The sequence below is a fragment of the Phyllopteryx taeniolatus genome, chromosome 22 (assembly GCF_024500385.1).
Source record: "Phyllopteryx taeniolatus isolate TA_2022b chromosome 22, UOR_Ptae_1.2, whole genome shotgun sequence".
In the NCBI taxonomy this organism is placed as follows: domain Eukaryota; kingdom Metazoa; phylum Chordata; class Actinopteri; order Syngnathiformes; family Syngnathidae; genus Phyllopteryx; species Phyllopteryx taeniolatus.
In genome coordinates, this window is record NC_084523.1 from 9687659 (window position 1) to 9711159 (window position 23501).

Below are 23501 nucleotides of genomic sequence, written 5' to 3' on the forward strand. Positions count from 1 at the left end.
ACTCGATGGCACTGTAGTAATTGAATACAATTGAGGCAATGTTACGTTCTGGGCTGATGGCATGCTGCTACACGTTAGTAATGTGCGACATAATTGGTTGGTGGTCCTATAATCTTCCTTTGTCTTTTGTGTATTAGCCATAAAACTGATAAACAAATACAGGGGTAATATTGTAACGGAATGGGCCGATTTAGTAGGGTTCCTACACAGAACATATTAGATAGTGAGTCCATCACGTGTTTGATCCAATAATTGCTCTGTAAATTAGTATTTACTATCTTTGTTCATCCATCTATGCCAGTGACATGTAGTGACAGGCAGAATATTTAAATTCTCTTCCACTAAATGGCAGAAGGTACAACTAACCTGTCGCTATTTAGACAACAGAATGAAGCTTTGTGTTGAACTAAAAGGGGCCCATATTTCCCACTCAGGACGTTTGTGAGTAAATTGGACAGGATCATCTTTACGTCAGCATACTGTAAATACAGGTACCCGCAGAAAACCCATGCATGCGTGCGTAGAACATGCAAACTCCACACAGGCGAGGCCAGATTCGAACTCTGGTCCTCAGAACTGTGAGGCAGATGTGCTAACCAGTTGTTCACCGTGCCACCCACAGTAATGCAATTTAATAACTTATTATGTTGATGACTTTAGCCTATGGTTAACAAACCCACATTTTACCATATCCAGAAAATTTGAATGTTGCATGTGAAACAGTCAAGATTTGAATACAGGACTTGAGGTTGGAATTGGCCTTCTGAAAAGTATTTTCTTGTGTTGAACGAATCCGTGGAATGTCTCAGTTTCACTTTTGGAATTGCAAAAGTGAAATGTCATTTATTGAGAACTATTTGGGACAGTTGTTGTTTGGTGGTGTGCGGTGAGATTCTTCAAATGTTAAATGTGCCTTGGCTCCATTATGTGGTCGTTTTTAAAGTAATTAAAGTTGCAATGTAGTCAACCTCTATACCCCTAAATGTATTCAATGTAAAGTTGACTTAAGTCCACTTCATCAGGTTTCTGTGACTCAAGGTTTCAATGAGTCAGAACAAAGCGTAGGAGATGCCCAGCTGTCGTAGGCCAAATGCAAAGCCCTTCAAAAAAAAAAAAGTGACCCACCTAACCTGTTTTGTCTGCCCCCCATCTTTGCAGCTCAGGAAACATTAGCAGGAAACAGCATTAAAAAGAACTAGATACACCTTATGCTTTTATTTAAGCATATTTTATTTCACATTTGTAAAAAGCAGAAGGGGTGTAGCCCTCACCCGCAAGGCAAGGCAGGGCAGGGCGAAGACGAGGAAAGGCCGTCTCAGCAGTGATTGTCCCTTACTCATTTTTGTTGTTTATTTCCGAGCAAGCAATCCAAGCAGTTTGAGGAAGCATCCTTGTAAATACACATGTACATTGGTGACATCACAATGAATGAGCAGGCTGCCCTCCTGAAATAAAACGCTGATGGTAAAAATAGCATCCACACTTCCTCTTCCTGTGCACGAGAAGGTCAAGCTTTGCATCACAGAACCTGACCAGAACACTCCAGGAACAAAATATTCAAACATACTACATGTTCTTTAATCCTAGAATGGCCTGATGTCATTTATTTGTGGCGTTCCACAGAGTTCTTTCCCCATCCCACTGTAGAATAGAACTGTTTCACAAGTAATCATTTAGTGTTGCAGTGAGGGGAGTCCTCACAGGCTCGAGTGGTTCTTGTACCTGAGCAATAAAGAACAGTAAAGTGAAACATCTCCACAATCTCAAGAAATCATTGCTCCTCTTCCTCCCCCTCATCCTCTTCATCTCCAAACATCTGCTCCTCCATCTTGACTAGCGAGTGCGATCGCGCCGCCACCTGCGCCGCCACGGACGAGCTGAAGCTGAGGGTCTCCGAGCCGTGGATCTCCGTCAGTCTGTCCATGATGGAGAAAGCGGGAACTCTGGGCTTGAGGCGGCAGTCCAAGCCGTTCTGTTCCTCCTCGTCACCCTCCTCGCCTTCGTACTGGTGCAACTCGGATGCTCCGCCTCCCCCTCGGGCACACACAGACGTTCCCGCCGCCTCTTCTTCCGCCTCCAAACCGCAGCTGAACTCGGAGGGGTCAGGCCTCACCCGCTCGTCCTTTCCTTCCTGCGCTGCCCGTTCGTTTCCTGCAGCAGATTCGTCGTCGCCTCTTTCTGCTGAGGCTGTGGAAGCGGCTGACGGAGCGCCGGAACAGCAAATGGAAGCAGCTGCGACGACAGGAAATACTCAACTGACACAAAAACAGCTCAAAATAATCAGTCACTCGTTGGATTTTTGAGTGCCAATCGAAAATGGAAAGAATGATAACACAGATTCAGAGCCCACACGTTCCAGACCTTGTTCGCTGAAGAGCATCTGCTTCCTCTTCATCCTCTCGCCCTCGGACGCACGGAATCCCAGCACCGCCTTGAGCTCGGACAGGACGCGGCGGGACTCCTCCCGCTCGCGACCCTGACGCTCCCGCTCCTCCGGAGTCGACATGTCGCAACACGAGTCCTTGCCTTCGCCGCCCGAGTCCGACTCCGACACGTAGGCCTCGAACTCCTGTCACATTAGAGTCCTCTTGAGTCATACTGGTCTTTTTGACACCGGTTTCCAGGCAAAGTGGCGTATTAGAGAGCAACATGTTAATTTTTGTGAGACATCATCGGTTTGGCGGGCACTGATCATTTCAAGATGTAGGTACCGAGAGTCATCGACATATGTATTAAATCTAACGATAAGGTCACTTTAGTCCACGTCATTGGATTTCTCGCCAAAGTGGGCTTGCGGCTGCATGCGTTCAGATAAGTAGTTATTGTTATTGAGTTGAAGCATCTTGACATAGCCGCTGTGACGTCACGTATTCCGATGATCGTGGTGACGTCTGGAACGACGACAACCGTCAATAATGTAGTTGCAACTTCTCTGCTGTTCTTATGCCTGTGATTTGAAGTCGGAAGATGGCAAATTCATGTCAACCTCAAATCCCCGGGACAGTGGGCCGGAAAAGGACAGCTCTCACCAGCTCTTCTGGAACAGGATCTCTGTCCAGTATCAAAGGATAGGAGGGAGGAGGATCAGGCACCTCGGACCCAGGGATCCCACACTGGTCGGGACCCTCAGCGTTACCTGCAGACATAAGGTGGACACGCATGAGTCGAGGGATCAAACTTTCCTCACGCGACTCTTTCCCACCTGGACAGTCGTTGACCCGCCTCAGCATGCGCTCCGCCTGTCCGACCGTGTCGTCCCAGCATCCGGCGCTGGCCCGCATGTGCGGCTGGAGCCGATTCAGCCTCTCGCTCAGGTCGCGGTAGCTATCCGGAGTCAGCTCGCTGGGCTCCTTGGACACCATCAGTTTCTCCAGGTCGTCCTCCAGGATAATCATCCTGAAGAAGACGTTCGGGTTAGCCATCCGGAGGCGTACGTTGAGCGTTGACATGCTTCTCACTCGCTCAGCAGGGCCTTGAGGTGCAGCTGCAGGCTTCGGATGGAAGCGTGAAGAGTGTTCAGCTCTCGGCACTTCTCTCGGACCCGAGAGCCGCGGTCGGAACCCGACGTCCTGGCCTGCGTCTCGAAGTGGCGGTGAAAGTCGTAGCTTCGCTGCACCTCCTCGAGGCAGGCGGCCAGCGCGCGGTGGAGAGGCTCGGTCACGGCGGCGATAGAGCGGTGCAGTGCGGGAAGAGGAGGCGTGGAGGAATCTTCTTTGGGAACGCCGCCTTCCTTCAGTTCCTCCTCTAGTCGGCGCGGCGACATTAGGAGGGCTAATCGGCGGAAGCACTCTGAGCTTTGCCCCACCCACAGTTGGAACAACATCTGGAGGAGGACAAAGTGTCATTTAGTCAGTTAAGAATAATAACGAAAATGTACACATGCTTACGTGTGTACGTGTTACGAGTATGCTAGCTGAAGGTGGGTTGCTTGTGTTAAGTTTACACAGGCTGGCTGAATGTGCGGCACACGAGTGATCAGGATGCAAAACGCTGGTGTTATTTGGAATGGAATTTGAGAGCAGCACAATTCGGAAGCAAAAGCGAGCTTAGTGCTCACCTTGAGGGCGGGCAGGCTGTAGTCGTCGGTCAGCTCTTGGGCCTGCTCGTCGCCCAGGTGTTCGATGCCCAGGCCCAGGCCCAGCTCCTTCAGAGGCACCGCCGAAACGTAGTTGGTCACGTTGTCCACCTCCGAGCTCAGCGGGAACGTTGGTGGGCATTAAGAAAGACAAAACTCAACCCAGAGACATCTTACAAATTCCTTCTGAATAAATCTTCATCTTCTTGGATAATCTGGGATTCATTGTTGATTGTTTCCATTTGCCTGAATGATTAGAAATGATTTAAGAATTGTGAATTACTCGCCATGTATATGACACACACACACACACACACATTTCGACCACTGCATTTAAGATACACCGTAGTACCTTGACTTATTAGTTACCTGAGCTTAGTTTTTTGCTTTGACTTGCGAGAAAATATGTTAAGATACAAGCGCTAAATGACAGCAGCGAACTTCGCCACAACATATATAGAGTTGAATTTGCCATGCGTGACGTAAGAGGATATTCCTTGAGCATGTGACAGGTGGCCCTTCGCGAGGCTCTGAAGGCCGAGCGGAGGGCCCGGTACAAGGTCTTGCGCAGTCCGATCAGCTGCCGGCCTCGGGGCGGCGCCCCCGGCCCCGCCCTGCTAAAGGTGCCGGCCGCACTCACCCTGTCGAGCAAACTTGACAAGTGAAATGTGATACAACTGTGGAGACGTCCCGAATTGGTAGGAGGAGGGCACACACATTTAAAAAAAACAAACAAACAAACAACAACACTGAGGACCAATCACAACACGGGACAAAATGAAGCGCCAAATAGTCCCTTTCACACTGCCCGTTAAAGATGGCTTTTTTTCCCTGGCTGTTCTCCTGAGAAGGAACCGAAATGGAAGTCTACGTGCAAATTTGGCGGCTTCCGAGGAGGTGGTCTGCGTGTACGGGCTGAGCCCGACGTCTGTGCTAAAGCGCTACAGAAGATTTTTTAAAACGGACGTATGCCATCCATTCTCAACAGGGTCGCAGGGCGCCGGAGCCTCGCCCGGCTGACTTCGGGCAAAAGGCGGACTTCCCCCAGAACTTAACCAAATTTATATCATTTGTATGTATTATAGAAATGTGTATTTTACTGGCATGTTGTATTACTTACAATACACCAATACCTTTCATGGCATAAATGAATAAAAACAGTTGCGTTAACCAATTTTAGGGGTAAACATCGAAAATATTACTTGATAATGTTAACGTAAAAGTGTCTATTTGGCCCACCGTCGATGTTCGCAGTAAGCCATGTTTAGTGTGCAAAGTTTCACAACCAAGACTCACTCGTCCCGCTCAGTTGTGTTGCAGCTCCGATGATTAAAAAGTCTTTAATATTATTATTATTCTCATCCGAGGAAGCGGCAGCGGTCGCTGAGTTGTATGTAAAAGGTACCTTGTCTAACTGAATGCACCGACTGTTGCAGAAATCCTGTGTGAAAGGGACTTCTGGATCATGCGGGCGGGGGGGGGGGGGGTGTATGCTGAGGGATGTTTAGCTCACAGGTTGTCTTCTTTCCTATAGAAGCATGCAGCTTCGGGCCCAGCATGCAGTGATTGGATACAAATGACGACGGTTCCGACATTTCGACGGGACGAGCAACCTTACAGGGTGAAGCCTCGGGAGATGACCTCCGTCTCCTGCACCAGGCGCAGAGCCTTGCGCGACATCCCCGTCAGCGTCTTGCTGGCGTGGATCAGCGTGCGCAGCTGCGAGGCCCGGGCGTGGACGTCCCGCTGGGCGCCGCCCCGACGCCGCAGCGCCGCCGCCCGCACGGCCGCCCACGCCAGCGTGGCCAGGCCCCAGGGGGCGGCCGCCAGCGACCACGCGCCTCCGGACGCCGAGCACAGACCCAGCAGAACCGCGGCCAGGCCCGCCAGACCGGCCAAGTCCCTAAAGCGGACGCGACGGGAGGTAAATCGACACGCGAGTGGCAGAACTGACGCATATAGTCGATTTATGGGGGATTCCCGTACCATGATGAGGGTGCGGCGAAGAGGCCGGGTCGGGGAAGGGCGCCGGCGCGATCGGGCGGCGAGGGGAGCGTCAGCAGGCTGGGGTCCAACAGCTCGATCAGCTCCACGTCCTCCTGCAGCAGCACGTCCTGATCCAGGATGCAGCGCACGGAGTACTCGCCCAGCACGCCGTCCTGCCAGAAGAGGAGCTGGGTGAAGGCGGGCGGGCGGGCGAGCGCGCCACGTTTATGCTTCTGCTGGCTTTTCAAGTTGCACCCACCAGCTGCTGCTGCTCCAGTGTGTGCGCTTTCTGGAGTGGGCTCCATCGCCACAAGGCTTCAGCCAGTGTCCGCATGACCCCAGCCTACACACGTACAAAAAGGCTCGTTTTGTTTACAAAAGTCCAAAGAAACAAGGGGAAAAAAAGACAACATTACAAGAGCAACGTCAAAATATATGAGAATATTATGGAACTGAAGTCAGAATTGTTTGGGGACAAAACGTTGGGTTATTACAAACATTAAGTAGGTTTTTTTTCATGGAAAAAGGGTGTCATATATTACAAGAAAGTTATTTTCTAGAGATATTTACAAGAACAAAAGTTGTTTTTAAAAAGGTGCTGTATTAGCAATAGTGTCACTGGTATTCTTTTGAGATGAAAAAGTCCAACATTACGACAAAAGTCTTATTTCTTCCACGAAAAACGGGTGAAATATTGATGATAAAGTTTTATTTTTGAGGCACGAAGTCATTGTGTTGTGACAAACAAAAAAGGCATAATGTTACAATCATAAAGTTGTATGTTTTCTACATAAGAAGGGCACAAATAAATACTTCTTCTAATTCCCTATTGTGGTCTTTCCCGTGCGCGATTCCGTACGGTGACACATTCTTCGGTCCGCGTCATCGGTCCCGTCCGGCCAGCCCGTGGACCGACCCGGCGACGGGCTTGTTTTGTTAGTTACGCTGATCGCCGATTGGGTAAGTCAGTAGGAGGGAGTAGAAGAGCAAAGATTTCACGATAACTGTGCACAAATGTGAGAATTTGTTCCGCTTCTATAAACGCTAAGCAGGATTTGACATCACGCTCAGCGAGACAGCCGTCGTTAACAGATGAGTCCGATAATTACGTCTTTCGCCAGGTGGCGACGTACGGCTTTTTAGGAAACATTCCCCGCTCGCTCCGGCTTTATCTGAGATCCGGGAAGCGACTCGCTGACCAAAGACTTCCTGTCTTGAGCAGCAGACGGCAAGTTTGACGCACGTGGAAAGTTCCAGAAACGTGGGGGACGTCGTGGCTCCGACACATCACATGCAATAGTTGAACCGCAAATACTGCGAGCTGGATTAGTAAATAATACGTATCAGGGTGCGCCAAGAGTAGCTATACGCATTTTAAATAGGGACTGTGAATAGTGGCAAACAATTTGAAAATAGATTTGGACGCAAAGGAAGGAAGGATGCAAAAGGAAGGAAGGCAGAAAAGGAAGGGCGCGAGGATGCATGAAGAAAAAGTGGGTTGTGAAGGAAGGCAGAGAAAGCAAAGGAAGGAAAGATAGCCATGTATGAAAGTTGGGTTGTGAAGGGAGGAGGAAATATGGGTTTAAGTGAAGGAAGGAAGGATGTAAGGACGTATGAATAAAAAGTGAGTCTGAGGGAAGCAAGGACAGAAAGGAGATCAGGAAGGAAAAAGTCAATCGAGGGACGATGGAACTCGGACGTGGAATAAAGTCGATCGAGCCACAACGATAACATTCCCATTTTGCAACAGGCCAGTGCCGACCTCCGCTTTCTGGGGTCTGTCCAGGTCGCCGTCTTCATCCCGCGCCGCCGTCGGACAGGCCTCGAAGTCCGTGCGTCCTAAGTCGTGCAGGTAGCGGAAAAGCGGCGAGTTCTGCGAAGCAAACACTGAGGTGAGAGAGCTTCCGACCTTATGTCGACCCGTTGAACGTCAAAGCCGCCTCAGTTCCGAGGACACACGCACAAATCCTCATCGGCTGCGGTCAGCGCACGCGTACAAATCCGGATTGTGTCCAAACACTACAAAAATGGATGTCATAATCCTCCTCTGCCTTCCCTGAATGATGTCTGACCCATTTGCTGTCAGCATCATTGCGTTCCATTGCTGCACACGGAACAGATGCATCATGGGAGCACATCTGTTCCATTGGCGTCACATACATGCTCTTAGGGTAATACTCACTTCCATGGTCACGCGTGTGCGTGCGTGTCTGTCTTTTTTTTTCATTTTGTTTTGTTTTTGGGGAGTTATTTTTATTTTTTTTAATTTCTTTATTTATTCACCAGAACCGACGCATTGGTCCCATCTGTCTGGTCATCCCGCCCCACTTACTGCAATCGATTACCAATTACAGTCCCAATTACAGACTTGTTTATCAGAAACACACCAGCATTAATTTTAAAAATTAAATTCCCACTCAGTGTCTGTGTGAATGTGAGCGCATCATTATATATACATATTTTTGTAATTATTTTTTTATTTTTCAATAAGCAACTACTTTATAACGTATCTACTAAGCTAGCAGTCGATTTGTAGCAGCATGACAAAGCATCGGCTAACAAGTGATACGAACCTCAAACACGACATCTTCGTCGAACTCTTGCGTCATGGCGCTCCCCCATCGACGCGCGGCTCGCTCTGCATGCCGAATTTGGGGTGCGATTGGGCGGGAGGAGTCGGCCGAGAAAGAGGGAGAGAGAGAGAGGGAGAGAGGGAGTTGGTAGTTTAGCCGGTTTACTCAACTTCGCAAAAGAACTACAATTCCCAGGAAAGAGTCTCCCTCTCGCGTTTCTTCCTTGCGAGACAACACAACGTGACCCAGCGTCCTACAGCGCCTCTGGTGACCAATTGAGGCACATGCCCAACCGTTAGAAAAACCAGGCGAGGAAAATTACGCGGAAGCAGAGAATACTACTTCAAAATAAAACATCTTACCGAAATGAACAGTGGCAAATACAACACATTTCAGGCACTCGAGTGGGAGTTGAATCACTTATCACTTTTATGGTAAAACTTGTAAACGCTGCAAACACATCACGTTGTTTACAATCGGATTTAATTCTCCATCAACAACAGGAAGTCATTTGTTCACGTTGCTTATCTCTTGTCGCGAGCGACAAAACTTGCCGAAGCCGAAAAACTTTGGGAAAATGGAAAAAGCAACAAGGATAACGTTGTTATCGGTGGATGTGCGAATGCGATAAGGAGTAAGAGCGGCGGTCGGCGGTTTGTTTTATTCCCCCGCGGTGGATTTCCGAGTGACAATGCTGCCGAGGCAGGAAAGAACGAAGACCTTGTCGCGCTTCCATTGAAAGTGAATTTGCGTTCCTCATGGAGAAAGCAGCAGCGAGGCTGGAGTCATGAGCACAGGTTTGTTTCGTGCAGGGGTTAACTGCGAACATCGACATCACACCGGACTTTGAAGTCAAACGCTCATAGAATATGCATCGTCGTGAAAAACAACTTCAAAGTTAGCGCCCGCTGTTTTTTTTAACGCCTAATTACAGCCTTTCCTGAAAAAAAAAAAAATCGCCTCCACATAAATAGTACAATAGGAGTCACTACACGTCATTTTGGGAGCTTTTCAAAGGGCCTCCACAATTGACAATAAAAGTATAATAAAAGTCTCTTTCCGTTTTAAGTGGCTCACTTGCAGCTGGTGGTGGTCAAGAGTCCTTTGTCCTTTAACATCTGTCCTGCTGTTGATGCTACAACTCCACCAGTCTATGTAAAGCTTTGTTTCAATCAATAGGAACCCTCGTTTGGATTTGACGTCATTTAAAGTAGTTTTTTTTTTTTTGTGGGTTAGTTTGCATGACCTGACGCGTCATTGCAAGAAGACTGGCCAAACCCCGTTTAGAAATCAGGCAAACTTGTGTCCTCTCGCTCGTCTCTGCTCGCGCAAAGTACACGATGAGCTTTGATGGCGTCGTCATCCCAACTGGATGAATTCGGCGTGGACCGGTTCATATTGAGGTAGAGCGTGGCGCCAGAAACCACTTGCACAGAACCTGAATTACTAAAGAGACCACCGTTTCTATAGCCCCTGCTTTCTGCTGCAATCATCACACTGTAAAACTTTACATTTGCCTCTCTTTTTAGATTTGGTGGTCTGTGTCAGAGTCCGCCACGCATATTCTGAACTTAGTTCAGCGTCCTGTTTGTGGTCATTGACCTTTTCGAAAAAAGGTCATTGCTCATAAAATCTGTCCCGCGGTTACTTTTGACAACTTTGTACCTGCGAACATTTTTTATTTATTTTTTGCACGACGCAATCAATGAGCTTGGGAGCCAGATTCTGAGTCAGTTGCTACTCCCAGCATTTCCATTCAAGTTGTGATGCGTGATGTGCTTCGCACATCACTCCCCTCTGAAGCCGAGAGCGACCGTTGAACCTCGGCTGTAACTCCAGGAAAGAATTGTAATGCTTCCATGTGAGAGTGTTTTGACTCCTTTCTTGTGTCGCGTACATGCAGGTGTGAAGAAGCCTCCATTAGCTCCCAAACCTAAACTTCCCGACGCTGCCAAACCCTCACCCCCGCCCATCGCCCCCAAACCAGGCCTGCTCACCACATCTCCCGTCTCCGCCCATCCTTCTCCCGCCACTCTCAAGAGGACAAAACCGGCCCTCGCCCCCAAGCCCCGCATCCCGAAACCCCCCGCCGCCTCGCCACCGCCCAAAGTCCATCTTCTCTTATCTCCGGAGCGGGATCTTAAGGACGACCTCTCGCTGCTCAACACCAGAAATGGGATTTTATCAGCGCAGGAATCGGACTACATTATTCCCACGTGCGCCCGCGGGCCGCGGGATTGCTGCCAGTGCCGGCGTGCGGAGAACGGCGTGCACGACGCGCACGAGCTGAAGAACGGGATTCACGAGGGAGCCCCGACCGGACCGGAGGAGTGTTTGTGCGAGGGCGCAGGGGTGAACAAAAGGCCTCGGGACAAGCCTCAGAGACAGAGACGCTCGGACAGGGCGGGCAAAGAGGGGAACCGCACCGACGCTGATTTCAAGGCGGAGTCCGTGGACGTCGGCTGTGATGTTGCAGGCAGCATCGCGGCCTCCTCTCCTTCCGCGGAACATCCCGAGCAGCTAGAACGCAGCGGCCATTTACACGGCGACTCCTCGGTCCCCGCGGCCCCGAGTAAGCCCCTCCCCGTCCCGCAGCCCCGCAAGCACAAGAAGCCGGCCCTGGTGAGGCAGGACGGCGTGGAGGGCGCGGCTCAGGATCATCAGGAGGCGGGCGACCCGCGAGAGGAGATCTCCGTTCCCCGTGAAGACGACGAGCCCGGCGCTCCCGTGCCGCCTCCCCGCCAGACCTCGCTCTCTCCTCGCCTCCACAGAACGCAGCAGGCCTCCCCAAAACTCAACAAGAACACCTCCCTCTCCCTCAGCTTGCTCTCGCAGCCTCACCCGCAGTGCGAGGAGCACCGGGGGCGGGAGGAGGAGGAGGACGGCTACGGCGATTTTAAGCGTTACCCCGTCACGCACAGTCTCCCCAAGCAGATGAAACTGGGCTGCCCGCCGCCCCCGCTGCACGCCAGGAAGGCCTTCTCGGCCGACGATCGGCCGGTGAGACCGCCGCCCCGGAAACCTCAGAGACTCAGCCTGCCCGCCCCGCCGCCTCCCTCCATTTGTCCCCCAGCGCCTCCTCACGGCCCCATGAGGGAGCTGCCCGCGCCCCCCCAGGAGAAACCTTCCTGGCGCTTCAGCCGCCCCTGCGTGACCTTCTTCAGCCGCCAGATGCCCACCAGGAGCAGCGTGCCGCCCAAAAGCCGGGCGCCCGCTCTAGGGGGCAAGCAGCGCGCGCAGTCCTTCTCCGCCGCCGACCTGGTCGCCCGCGTGGACGCCGGCAAGCGGAGCCTCTCCTTCCGGAAGCTTCTGGAGCTGCACGTGTCCGTCAAGATGCTCCCCAAGCTGCTGGCCACGAGAGGCCACTCGCTGGACTGTAGCGACGCCGAGTCCAAGCGGGGGGCGCGGCCCAACAGCTGCATCGGCAGTGGCGACGACGACGGGAGCGTGGAATACGAGAACGTCCCTCTGTACGAGGAGATCCCCGAGTACATGAACTTGCCCTTTCACAGCGGCAGGCCGGGCTGGCCGCGGGACGGCGACGACTCGGACATCTACGAGGCGCAGGACCCCTACCGAAGGTTCCGGGAGGACCGCTGCGACGGGTAGGATTTCGGCTCGTGTATCTCGTCTTCTACCGAGTCTCGGGCGTGAGCGATTCATCGAATAATTCAATGACAAAAAAAGGGTACAAGCAAAATCTGGTCGGGATCATTTCTCCTCACGGGCTAATGTTGCTGCAGTTGCATGCGGCGCCAGGTGGACAAATAAGTCGGTTGTGGAACAAATGTCATCAAACAAATAAGTAATACGAACATTCACACACGATCTGCCGATATACTACTCATGCCGAGTTCCTCAACGCGCAGACGTTAGCCAGTTGACAGCCAGTCAATACTGCGCGCGCACGTCACTCACCAGGCCAGGCCCCGCCTTCTAAAGCCAAACACACTCAAAGTCACAGATACTACTTGTCGGCTTGAAATCTACCCATGAGCTGATGAACTCCCAGGAAGCCACGATTTATTCTCAGAATCATATTTTCTGGGAAGTATGTTGAAACACACGAGTTAGTTGGAGTCACCACTTGTACTACAGGAAAAAAAATGTGGCAATCACTTGTATGAATGGCAACAGGCGGATCGACATGTTAATTGTAACTTTGACTCGACTGTCCAGTGGAGGAGCACTCAATTGTTCTGCACGTCGCTGGGAAAGTTCATTTGTACTTGATCGTTTTCTGAACGATTCTGTGAAATTGGATCATTTCCGGCCAACAGTAAAAAAACGGAACAAACTTGAAACCCGATGCTCGGTACGATCGTCGGGAATCGCGATTTCCGACATCCTGAACGCAAGCGCAAAAATCTCCGTTTTCCACCACATGGCCCCTTAAGACTGGGTGCCGCTTCATATTCGAATGCATTTCAAAAGCCTTCTGCTCACTTTCAAGGCCATCCGTAAGCTCCTCCCCCAACAGCCCACATCGCACCCTCAGTCAGATCTTCATCCGAATCTCATACTCCCCCTCATCGAGTCTCGTTTCTTCCGTTTTTAATTAGATGGTGTCCTTGTGTGGGCGCTGGACACCTATGAATAAAATACATTATTCTTATTATTATTATTATTATTATTATGACTCCAGTTTCACTGTAGCGCATTTAGAAGCAAATACAGTCGATTCCGTTTCAGTGGTTTCTTCCTTGGGCCCTCCACATACTTTGGAGGAAATGACTTGTCGTTGTTGAGTCACTCTGCTAACAAACATAACCTCCTTGACACAAGCCCAAAGCAGGCCCGCCTTAGCCCGGCGTCCCGGTCCCGGTCCAGGTCCAGGTGCTCCGAGCTCTCCGGGCGGCGACAGGTGACATCGGCACGAGTCAGCGCCACGTCAGACGGTCGCGGCGCGTTGCCGTGCCGTGCCGCAGGTCGGTCCGTGGTCTTCCTGTGGGTTATTTTCGGCGCGCCGGGCAGGAAATGTCTGAGCGTCGCACACGAAAACGTCGCACGCGGCTCCAGAAGTGGGAAACGAAATGTGCAGCAACCACCAGCCGCCTCCTCCTCCGCTGGCCTTCCTCGCTCCGTGTTTAGCCTTCTCGTAACCTCAACATGCAACTTTTTTTTTTTTTTTTTCTCTCTTGTGTGACTTTGAGAGAAAATGTGAGCTCGAAGCTTTGTTTGCATGCTGCAAAATATTTAATGGCGAGCAGAAGAGCAACACCAGGGCTTTACGACGTTATTAAAAGCCAACATCAGGAGACACCATTTCAGGAAAACAACCGAGTTTTTAGTTTGTTTGTAGTGGTAGTTAGTTGTAGGGATTGTTGTTGTTTTTCTTCTTGTTTGTTTGTCTGAATCTCCCCATGTGAGTTTGGGAGATTTAGTTACGGTCCAGCGGAACCAAGGTTGACCAATAATTCCAAAATGTGCGCTCCAGTGAGGCGTGGTGGTGGCAGCATCATGCTTTGGGGCTGTTTCTTGGTTTTTTTCTCTCTCCAGCTCGAACTGGGGCCTTAAACAAGGTCAACGGATTTCAGAACCGTTCCACATAGCAGTCCGTCTTCCCACAAAACGTCTCTTAGAAAGCAAAGAAAATGTCAGAAAAAGCCTCCCAGAGCATCAGAACTTTATTTGGGGTTCATCAGAGGCACTCTCAATGGCGTCGCGTGCGCGCTGACGTTTGAACGTGAACGGCTAACGTTATCTCGGGGCGTTTCCGCCAGGAGGAGAGCTGAGGACGCGGACGGATCAGGTAGCCGAAAACATTGGAGGCCAGCGCGTGTCTGTGCTTGCGCTCACTCACACGCCTCGCAGACACTCTGACCTGATTCTCAATCATGAACAAACACCAGAAGCGCTTCTGACAACGTGACTATTTCCGCATCCAATTGTGCTCGTCTCTCTTTGCGTCGAGCAGCGACTGGCCGAGGAGGGACGTCCACTCCGAGGAGGAGGACGAGGACGCCCGCAGTTGGAACGAGGACGACGACAGCTCGTCCTCCAGCAAGGAACACGTGGACGAGGCGGACAGACAGGTGGGCGCGTCGAGTCGCGTCGTGTCGCGTCGCATCGCGTCAGTGGAGTTACTCCAATGCGGAGGGAATCACGCCAGGTTTTACTTGAAAGCACGTGTGTGTGTGTGTGTGTGTCTGTGTATGTGTGACTTCATGGGCGAATAGTTTGCTTGTTTTTTTTTTCCCCCCCTAAAATTGGTGAATTAAAACTTTTTTATTCATCAATTTTTTTATATCATTAAATAAGGTTCATTTATTTATTATTATTATTATCATTCATTTATTTATAGTGAATTAGAGGTATTAGCAAAATAAACTTTTTTACATATACAGCCAGCATTTTTTAGAATTTTTAAAAATATATGTGTGATAAATAATACAATGGAAGATTTAATTTAATATATTAATTGCTAAATGTAGTTATTTTAAACAATACAAAAAAGAATTTGACATCTACGCATAACTGTTATTTAAAAAAATAGTCTTTGCATTGAGAATAATACAATAAAAAGATTATGAAATAAGTTTCACATATATATAATTGGAAAATGTATTTATTGTAAATATTCAATAAAAAATGTAAAATAAACAATTTTACATAAACATACAGCAATTTCATTTGAATTTATTAAATTCGGGAATTTATTGAATGTAACTGATCAAATAAGAACAATGTAAAATAAACAATTGAATGTCTTTTACAAAATATATATAATAAAGTATTTTATGTTATTATATAATTCATGGATTTGATCTATATCCGTTTTAAAAATCAAATGAGCACACAAGCTTGGCCAGCCCTAACGTACGTGTCCTATAAATAACTAATAACTAAATGAGCGCTCGTGATGCTGCCAAGTGGTTTTGTTCCCAGCGGCGCGTGAAGATAACATGTTCCCAAACGTTCCCACCGCGGCGTCCCTGATAATGGAACGCCGTCTGACTGAACCTGTGCTCGCTCTGTCGCTCTCGCAGCTGGAGGACGAGACCAAACGGAAGAAGGTGGCGCACATCGCCCAGGAGATCATGAGCTCGGAGAAAGTGTGAGTTGTTCAATTTGTCACACGATGGCATGAAAGTCCAAATTGAACGAGGGAAGAAAGTCATACTTCAAAAATACATTTTTATCCTTGTAAGGTTATGCCTTTTATTCTGTAAAGGACACCTTCCTTAAAATAAATAAATGGGCCTATATTTGTGAAGAAATACAACTTAAAAAAAACAACAACAACAAAATGTAGGGATCTCAGATGAATGTTTGTGTGTAGCCAAAAATTGGACTCAAGTAAGAATACTTTTACTTTTTGAGTATAAACATCCAATAGACAAACATTTAAAATGGAAATGTGCAAATTCATATATTGCCCATCAAAATCACTTACGATCTAAAACAATACGTCTTTACAAAAGAATATGTTTTATTATTACTGTTACTAAACAAGAAATATTGATTATTGTTTAATTTGTGTGACGCTCCGTAACTTTGCTGCCGCGCGCAGGTCATGTGACCGCCAGGCTCCGTTTGATTGGTGAAATGGGGTCATGTGACAAACCAAAACAAATGAGATTGCGCAAGCAACAACAGAGCTCAAAATAACAATGGAACAGAGTAAAAAGTAGAGTTTCTTCTTCACAAAAATACTCGAGTAAAAAGTATACAACTTTTAATAGTACTCTGACAAGTACAGTTCAGCCAAGTGCATGAGCAGCCACTTTTGCACTTTTTAAAAATCATTATTTTGAGGGAACACCCACCCTTGCTTTTTCTCTCTTTTTCTGCAGGTTTGTGGATGTCCTCAAGCTTCTCCACATCGTAAGTGTCACACGACCCTCGCTACAGAATTAGTGGAAAGTGCCATCCTGGGGGGTGCGGGGGGGTTCTGTCCAAGAAATCGGGTCAGCTTGCATTCTTTTCTGCCCGCGGACGCAGCAGCTGCTTCCTCCTGGCACCGAGCTGACCTCCACGCCGATATCCTTCTGTGTGCGCGCGTGGGCCGCGACGCCGCACGCATTCTTGTGGCACGCCATCCAGCTGGCGCGCGCGACTTGAATGTTTTTGTAGTTTCTGCCCGACATCCCTGCGTGTGCGTGCGTGCGTGGGTGTGTCAATAAAGTCCAATCATATTACATAATAAGATGATCGCGTGGTGTGCAATTCCAAGCGTCGGCCCGTGCGTTTGCTGCCTGGGCCGGCGGAATCTTGCGCGATCATGTCGCAATTATAGAAAGGCGATAGAACTACACGCACTTCAGCTGGAAAAGTTCGCGTCAATCATTTTTCATCTCATATCATGACCAAAAAAACTAAACAATCTCTTAAAATAATGAATACTCATCAGAAATTTTTTTTTTTTTTTTTTAATATATAAATTTGAGCACATTGCTACAGACTAGACCATTAGCTTGTTGGCAATAAATGAATACAATTGCATGGAACAAGTCTTGGACTTTGTTTTGTAAATCTGGTGAGAAGGGAAACGTTTCGGCGGTGTGTACGCGTCATCGCTGCTTCCTTCCCGGTGGACGCGTGTGTCGGCTCGCTGACTCAGCTGTGTGCGGGCGTGTCCAACTGAAGCCTCGTTTTCTGCCTCAGGACTTTAGGGATGCGGTCGCCAAGGCGACGCGTCAGAACGGCAAGCCGGTGGTGGACGAGCGCGTCCTCAGCCAGGTCCTGTACTACCTGCCGCAGCTCTACCAGCTCAACAAGGACCTGCTGCGGGAGCTGGAGGAGCGCGTGGCATACTGGTACGTGCACGCGCCCACTGGAATTTACACTCATCGTTCATCGTGTGACTTCACCAGTCGGCGCGTCCGCAGGAGCGAGCACCAGCGCCTGGCGGACATCTTTGTGCAGAAGGGCCCGTACCTGAAGATGTACTCCACGTACATCCGCCAGTTCGACAACAACGTGGCGCTTTTGGACGAGCAGTGCAGGAAAAACCCTCCCTTTGCAGCCGTGGTGCGCGAGTTTGAGGTAACGTGACTGAATGAGACTTGCCCGCGACAGACGACCATCACCGAAGCGTTTCCATCAGGCTCATCGAGGCGCGTGTTGTTTGGATGCAGATGAGTGCCAGGTGTGCCAGCCTTGCCCTTAAGCACTATCTGCTGAAGCCTGTCCAGCGGATTCCTCAGTACCAGCTGCTGCTCACAGGTGGTCCCTCATTCTCTAGCTCCACGGGGTTGGCAAAGTATGTGCTAAAGTATCGTTAATCCGGCCCACGCGTTGTTTAATTGATTAAGTTAAGTTGTGGGTCAAATTGAACTGTGTGAAAGCCTAAAACACGAGAAAAGGTATCTTTAAAATGTGGATGGCTTTGACTGCGAGTTTCCTTCCATCCACTTTTTCCCTTTTCCAGATTATCTGAAGAATCTGCCACGGGACTCTGAGGACTACAAGGACACAGAAGGTGAGACTAAACACACCATGAGGAAAAAAAACCCTCGAGGAATGCGTCCTTCAAATGTTTTCGTCCGTGCAGCCGCCCTCAGCATCGTGAAGGAAGTCGCCAACCACGCCAACGACATCATGAAACAAGGGGTGAGGACCCCCCCAGGCTTGACTTTTAGTCTCACTTTTTGTTCCTCCTCAACTTTTTATTTTATTTGTGTAGGATAACTTTCAGAAGCTAATGCAGATCCAGTACAGCCTGAACGGCCACCATGAGATCGTTCAGCCAGGCAGGGTAAGAGCCTCGCATCCTCCGTCTTCCTGAAGTCTGGAAGGTGGCGAGAGTTCACTTCCGGTGGGTTCCCGCAGGTGTTCCTGAAGGAGGGAACGCTCATGAAGCTGTCCAGGAAGGTCATGCAGCCGCGGATGTTCTTCTTGGTGAGCTACAATCCGATTCGTCTGTCTTTCCGCGATCTTTTCCTTCCTTTCCATCTTCGCCTCTTCTTTTCGTCCGTCCAGTTCAACGATGCGCTTATGTACACCACTCCCGTCCAGTCGGCCCAGTACAAACTCAACTGCGTGCTCTCCCTCGCTGGCATGAAGGTGAGACGCCGCGCGCGGCAAATCCTGACGTGGCGCTCGTTACGCCGTGCGTCCTCTTAACAGGTGAGCAAGCCCAGCCAGGAGGCCTACCAGAACGAGCTGAACATCGAGAGCGTGGAGCGCTCCTTCATCCTGTCTGCAAGGTTGGAACATCAAGTACACGCCCACCGCAAATGTGTACATTTGCCTACATTTTTAGTTTCAACCGTAAATACGCCACAAACTGTGATCCCAAAAGAGGCGTCAGATCATTTCATACTCGTCTTCACTTGAAGAGCTTCAAATGAAACGCCTTATAGATGATTTTAATTTGGTCAAGTTGCACCCGACGTGCGCCGTAGCCGACGTGTTCTCTGCCTCCAGTTCGGCGACAGAACGAGACGAGTGGCTGGAGGCCATCGCCGAGGCCATCGACGACCACGCCAAGAAGAAGATCAGCTTCATATCCAGTCGCAGTCAGGAGGAGGTGACGCGCCGGTGCGCCGTGCGTCCGTTTCGAAAGTTCCCCTCTTGACTGTCCGGCTTTCCGCTCAGGCCGACGGCGCGCCGGACAGCGGCGCCCCCCTCGGCTCCAAGGCCCCCATCTGGATCCCCGACCTGAGGGCCACCATGTGCATGATCTGCACCTGCGAGTTCACCCTCACCTGGCGACGCCATCACTGTCGCGCCTGCGGGAAGGTGCCCCACGCGCCCGACCCTCCCGGCCTCACCTGCGCAACGCTTCCGCCTCCGGCTCACGGCCTGTCGTCTCCTGCTCCGACAGGTGGTGTGCCAGGCCTGCTCGGCCAACAAGTACTACCTGGAGTACCTGAAGAACCAGCCGGCGCGCGTGTGTGACCACTGCTTTGCCAAACTGCAGGAGAACAGTGAGTGTTTGTGTCAACATGGCACAAAAAACAAGAGAGGATTGTGTTGTTTTTTGTTTTGTTTCCCCCCCCCCTTCACTTTTCAGCTTTGCCCATCTCGTCTCGTTCACACTTTTGTGATTGTAGCATCCCGGACTGAATGATGGCCCAACTCTTGTATTGATAGTTCTTCGTTGTACTGTAGCGCAATTCAAGTATGATGCCGAGACCACTTTATTCACACACCAAAAAAGCCATTACCGTGAAACGACTAAAAATGCTTTACCAACTTAAGCATAATATAAGCATCCTTTACCTGTAGTACAACAAAGTCACACTAATTTACACACTCACACGTGCGCACAGTAAAACTGCAAAAAACATACAATATAAACAAACAAACAAACCTTATCAGCAGGCGTCCAAATGTATTGCGATAATTAGAATGATTGCGATTCACATCTGTTTTCGTTCCTTGGCTGTCCCGAAAAGCGTCCGCCTATTCATAAAATATAATGTAACGCGCTTGCAGAGGCAAGCCTAAGAAATAACATGAAGGAAAAGCACCACTCTACTTGCAGGTGACCGCCGCGCCTCGTCGTCCGTGTCTCCCATCAAATCCGGAGCGTTCTCCTTCACCAGGAAACAAAAGAAGATTCCGGCGGCGCTGAAAGAGGCGAGTCGTGAGTGAGAGAGCGAGAGAGAGAGAGGGGTGAGTTAAGAAGCGCCGTCGCAGTCGCGTGACCCTCCCGGCTCTCTGCCCAGGTGTCGGCCAACACGGAAAACTCGTCCATGAGCGGCTACTTGAACAGGTCCAAGGGCAACAAGAAGCAGTGGAAGCGCCTGTGGTTCGTCGTCAAGAACAAAGTGTTGTACACGTACGCCGCCAGCGAGGTAACCGGCGCCGTCTTCTTTTGGGCCCCGTTTGCCGTCTACTCGATGGAATTGTCTTATTCGCGGCAGGATGTGGCGGCGCTGGAGAGCCAGCCGCTGCTCGGCTTCTTCCTGCGGGAGGAGAAGAACGGGCCGGCGCAGAAGCTGCAGTTCAAGCTCTACCACAAAAACACACTCTTTTACATCTTCAAAGCCGACGACATCCCCACCGCGCAGAGGTCAAACTGCACCTCCCGCCCACTCAACTTGACACACCATTTGACCTCCTCGTCTTCTCTTTTAGGTGGATTGAAGCCTTTCAGGAGGCCATGATCCTCGAACAGTGATGATCTTATAGAGGGACGACGACGAAGGCGTGCTGCTTCCGCGAGGAGATGGGAGAGCATTGCCCCTCTTTTTAAAAGAACCGGGAACTTTTTTTGTTTTCTTTTTTCTTCCTGCAGCTGTGGCTCCCAATGCCAAAGAATGTGTGTGGAAGTGGACAGTTTTCCACCGGGATCCCGTTTGACGCAAATGAAGGAAAACTAGTTGTGAAATTCAAGCAGGTTGATATGTAAAAACACTCACAATCACTTGGAATGAAGCAGTGTTTTACTGGCAGTAACAGGAAGTTGCTGGAATTGATCTCTCCACTTTAGAGAGGTGATTCTTTCTGTTTTAATATTCCAAGTAACGGCCATACATTGTGGGTCCAACAGCATCCTGGACAAAACTGGAAGTGAATCATTAAATGTATTTTTCGTACTCTTCAGAATGTCGAGGCGCCTTGGCAGCGGCCTGTGGGTAATATTGTGTGTATGACGGCGTGACGTCGACATTTTTATACGGAAGCCTCGAGCTGGTATTTATAAAGGATGAAGAAGCAGGCCACTATTTTGCAGTAAGGTTCTGTTGACTTTCATCATGTTTTTTAAATGTGGGAAAAAACATGCACTTGCACTGTCCATCGTGGATGCATTTTGAAAGCCTTCCAAAAACAATACCTTTTATTATACTTTTTTTTTTTTTTTTACCATCGATCAACCAATGAAAGTCCTATGACAGTATTTTTATCTGCCACCTTGACAAAATAGATTTAAGTTCATCCCTGAATCTTGTTCCATCCGCAACTTTCTGCTCAATGTTGTCATTGTAACTTTTGATTCTTCATTATCGTCCTGATATGAACTTGTCAGGGTCAAGGAAGCATGTGTTTGCTCATGATTGTACATTAACATGGACTTTTTTTAATATCAACTGTGGAGGTCGAGTCTCCTACAAAACAATCATTATAAACTGTCAGGCAACAGTTTTTAATAAAATATATAAATATAGCGTTTATGTTTATTTTTACGTCACAAGTCATACAGAAAAATGTATAAGGCGTTCCTGTTTCTATGAGGACATTGTATTACTAGAAACTATCGAAAGTTTTTGCATTAACAGTTTATACTTTATTCTAGAATATAAACTGTGTGGATGTAGACTTTCCTACAAAGCAATTAGAATAATCTGGCAGGCAAAAAATGTTCATAAAATGTCGAACTTGGTGTGTTTATTTTGACGTTACAAATGCATACGGAACAATGTTCAATTGTTCAATTTTGCTACCCGGACATTTTACTCCTAGGAACCATCGTTCCGATCAACAAATAGTTCCGTCTCAAGATGGCGGAGTACGTCAATATTGTCCGAAGGGCTTTGGGACAACTAGGAGGTCACGGCGGAGTCCGGGGGTTTCTTCTTCAGCTCTTCAGGTACGCGAGAGTAATTATATGAACGCTTGTATTTCGAGCCACTCACAGCCAAGTGCTGTTATTAACGTAGACTGTAGATATTTGCGAACGTTGCCAAGCTAAGTTAACATGTCGATAGCTAGCCCTCTCTAAACAGGAGTCGTGAAACTTGCACTGAATTTCGTTTTATTTTTGTTTGATTCCCAAAAATAGTTGAATTATTGCATGCATGACAACTTTCGACACTTGTGTGCGACAGGGTAAACGATGTGAAGACTGGAGCCCTGATTGGTGTGGACAAATATGGCAACAAATACTACGAGGACAAGAAGCACTACTTCTTTGGTAAGGACGAGAGCATTTCATATGGAAACATGCATTCTGGTCAAGTTGTTTCACGAACTGGGGTCCCTGGATCCGGTGAGGTTGAGAATCGCTGCATGCAATCTCTCGTGTCCAAACTGTATCCAGGACGTCATCGCTGGGTGATCTACACCACACAGATGAATGGAAAGAACACTTTGTGGGAGGTGGATGGCAGCATGGTGCCCGCCGAATGGTACCAATGTTACTGTTGTTTGTGGTTGCGTTTTGCAAAATGATTAAAAATCGAAATCTCAGCAACAAAGTAAAAAGCTATTAGTGTTATATATATATATATATATATTTATATTTTTCCCTTGTGATAGTGTTATTTTTTTGATATATTGTCATAGTTTTTACTTTTAAAATTACTTGGATTATTATATCTTGTAACATCCAATATTTGTAAAATTTTTAGTTTCTGTAAGAAAAACATACTTTAACAACATTCTTTTGCATTTTATAAAAAAATATAATGGTAAATAATATATACTAAAATATATACTGATCTGTTATACTTTAGAGTAAAAAAATCTGCAGGGTTTCTGACGCAAGTATGGAAAAAGTATGGAATTTGATTTCATACTTTTGAAATCTCAAATGTGTGGGAACCTGGAAAACCAGCCGTCTATAAAAACATACAGTAAAATAATTAAATAAAATGTAAAGAATGAAAGCGTTTACACTTCATGTTTTCATGCTTGGATGCCCGTTCCTTGCGGTAGGCATCGCTGGCTCCACTGCACGACGGACGACCCCCCCACCACGCACCCACCCGAGCCCAAGAAGTTCCTGGCCGAGGTGCACCGGTTCAACGTGAGTGGCACCCCGCAGCAGTACGTGCCCTACTCCACCACACGCAAGAAGATCCACGAGTGGGTGCCGCCCAAAGCCCAGTGACCCCGATGACCTCCGCCCGTGTTCTCTTCCACAGCCGCTGCTCAATAAAGTTTAATATTCACACTTGGTATGTTTTTCTTAGTGCGTGGGGCGGTGGACAAATGGGTAAGGTATCTAAGGTAACCACGTATAGTAAAGCAAG

At 48.7% G+C, this 23501-nt stretch overlaps 3 protein-coding genes across 8 annotated transcripts; 2 read left to right on the forward strand and 1 right to left on the reverse strand.

Moving 5' to 3' along the window:
- Positions 1 to 1200: 1200 nt before the first annotated feature.
- Positions 1201 to 9920, reverse strand: vezt (vezatin, adherens junctions transmembrane protein). 2 transcript variants are annotated; one of them, XM_061761331.1, is made up of 13 exons: positions 9712 to 9920; positions 8635 to 8699; positions 7824 to 7934; positions 6321 to 6404; positions 6062 to 6234; positions 5694 to 5978; positions 4570 to 4716; positions 4058 to 4205; positions 3459 to 3823; positions 3203 to 3396; positions 3030 to 3136; positions 2362 to 2569; positions 1201 to 2232 (listed from the first exon to the last, which is right to left on the reverse strand). In XM_061761331.1, the coding sequence occupies exons 2-13, from the start codon at positions 8668 to 8670 to the stop codon at positions 1772 to 1774; spliced, it is 2319 nt and encodes a 772-aa protein (XP_061617315.1). In that variant the 5' UTR covers positions 8671 to 8699; positions 9712 to 9920; the 3' UTR covers positions 1201 to 1771. The 2 variants fall into 2 exon arrangements, with proteins under 2 accessions (XP_061617315.1, XP_061617314.1); XM_061761330.1 differs by lacking the exon at positions 9712 to 9920 and adding an exon at positions 9355 to 9373.
- On the forward strand, positions 9028 to 22007 carry fgd6 (FYVE, RhoGEF and PH domain containing 6). Of its 5 annotated transcripts, XR_009786287.1 has the most exons (22): positions 9028 to 9431; positions 10538 to 12239; positions 14552 to 14669; positions 15624 to 15691; positions 16431 to 16461; positions 17242 to 17393; positions 17466 to 17622; positions 17715 to 17802; positions 18008 to 18058; positions 18131 to 18189; positions 18263 to 18334; positions 18409 to 18477; positions 18559 to 18642; positions 18706 to 18785; positions 19006 to 19108; positions 19177 to 19320; positions 19406 to 19508; positions 20069 to 20163; positions 20253 to 20599; positions 20665 to 21023; positions 21134 to 21261; positions 21991 to 22007. XR_009786287.1 is itself a non-coding variant. In XM_061761310.1 (21 exons), the coding sequence occupies exons 1-21, from the start codon at positions 9422 to 9424 to the stop codon at positions 20705 to 20707; spliced, it is 3507 nt and encodes a 1168-aa protein (XP_061617294.1). In that variant the 5' UTR covers positions 9029 to 9421; the 3' UTR covers positions 20708 to 21695. The 5 variants fall into 5 exon arrangements, 2 of the variants coding, with proteins under 2 accessions (XP_061617292.1, XP_061617294.1); XR_009786285.1 differs by having other exon boundaries at positions 20665 to 21261; XR_009786286.1 differs by lacking the exon at positions 21991 to 22007 and having other exon boundaries at positions 21134 to 21695.
- On the forward strand, positions 21991 to 23422 carry ndufa12 (NADH:ubiquinone oxidoreductase subunit A12). The gene is made up of 4 exons (XM_061761374.1): positions 21991 to 22117; positions 22356 to 22441; positions 22568 to 22655; positions 23185 to 23422. Exons 1-4 carry the CDS (start codon positions 22029 to 22031, stop codon positions 23357 to 23359), a joined length of 438 nt encoding a protein of 145 aa, XP_061617358.1. The 5' UTR covers positions 21991 to 22028; the 3' UTR covers positions 23360 to 23422.
- Positions 23423 to 23501: the final 79 nt, after the last annotated feature.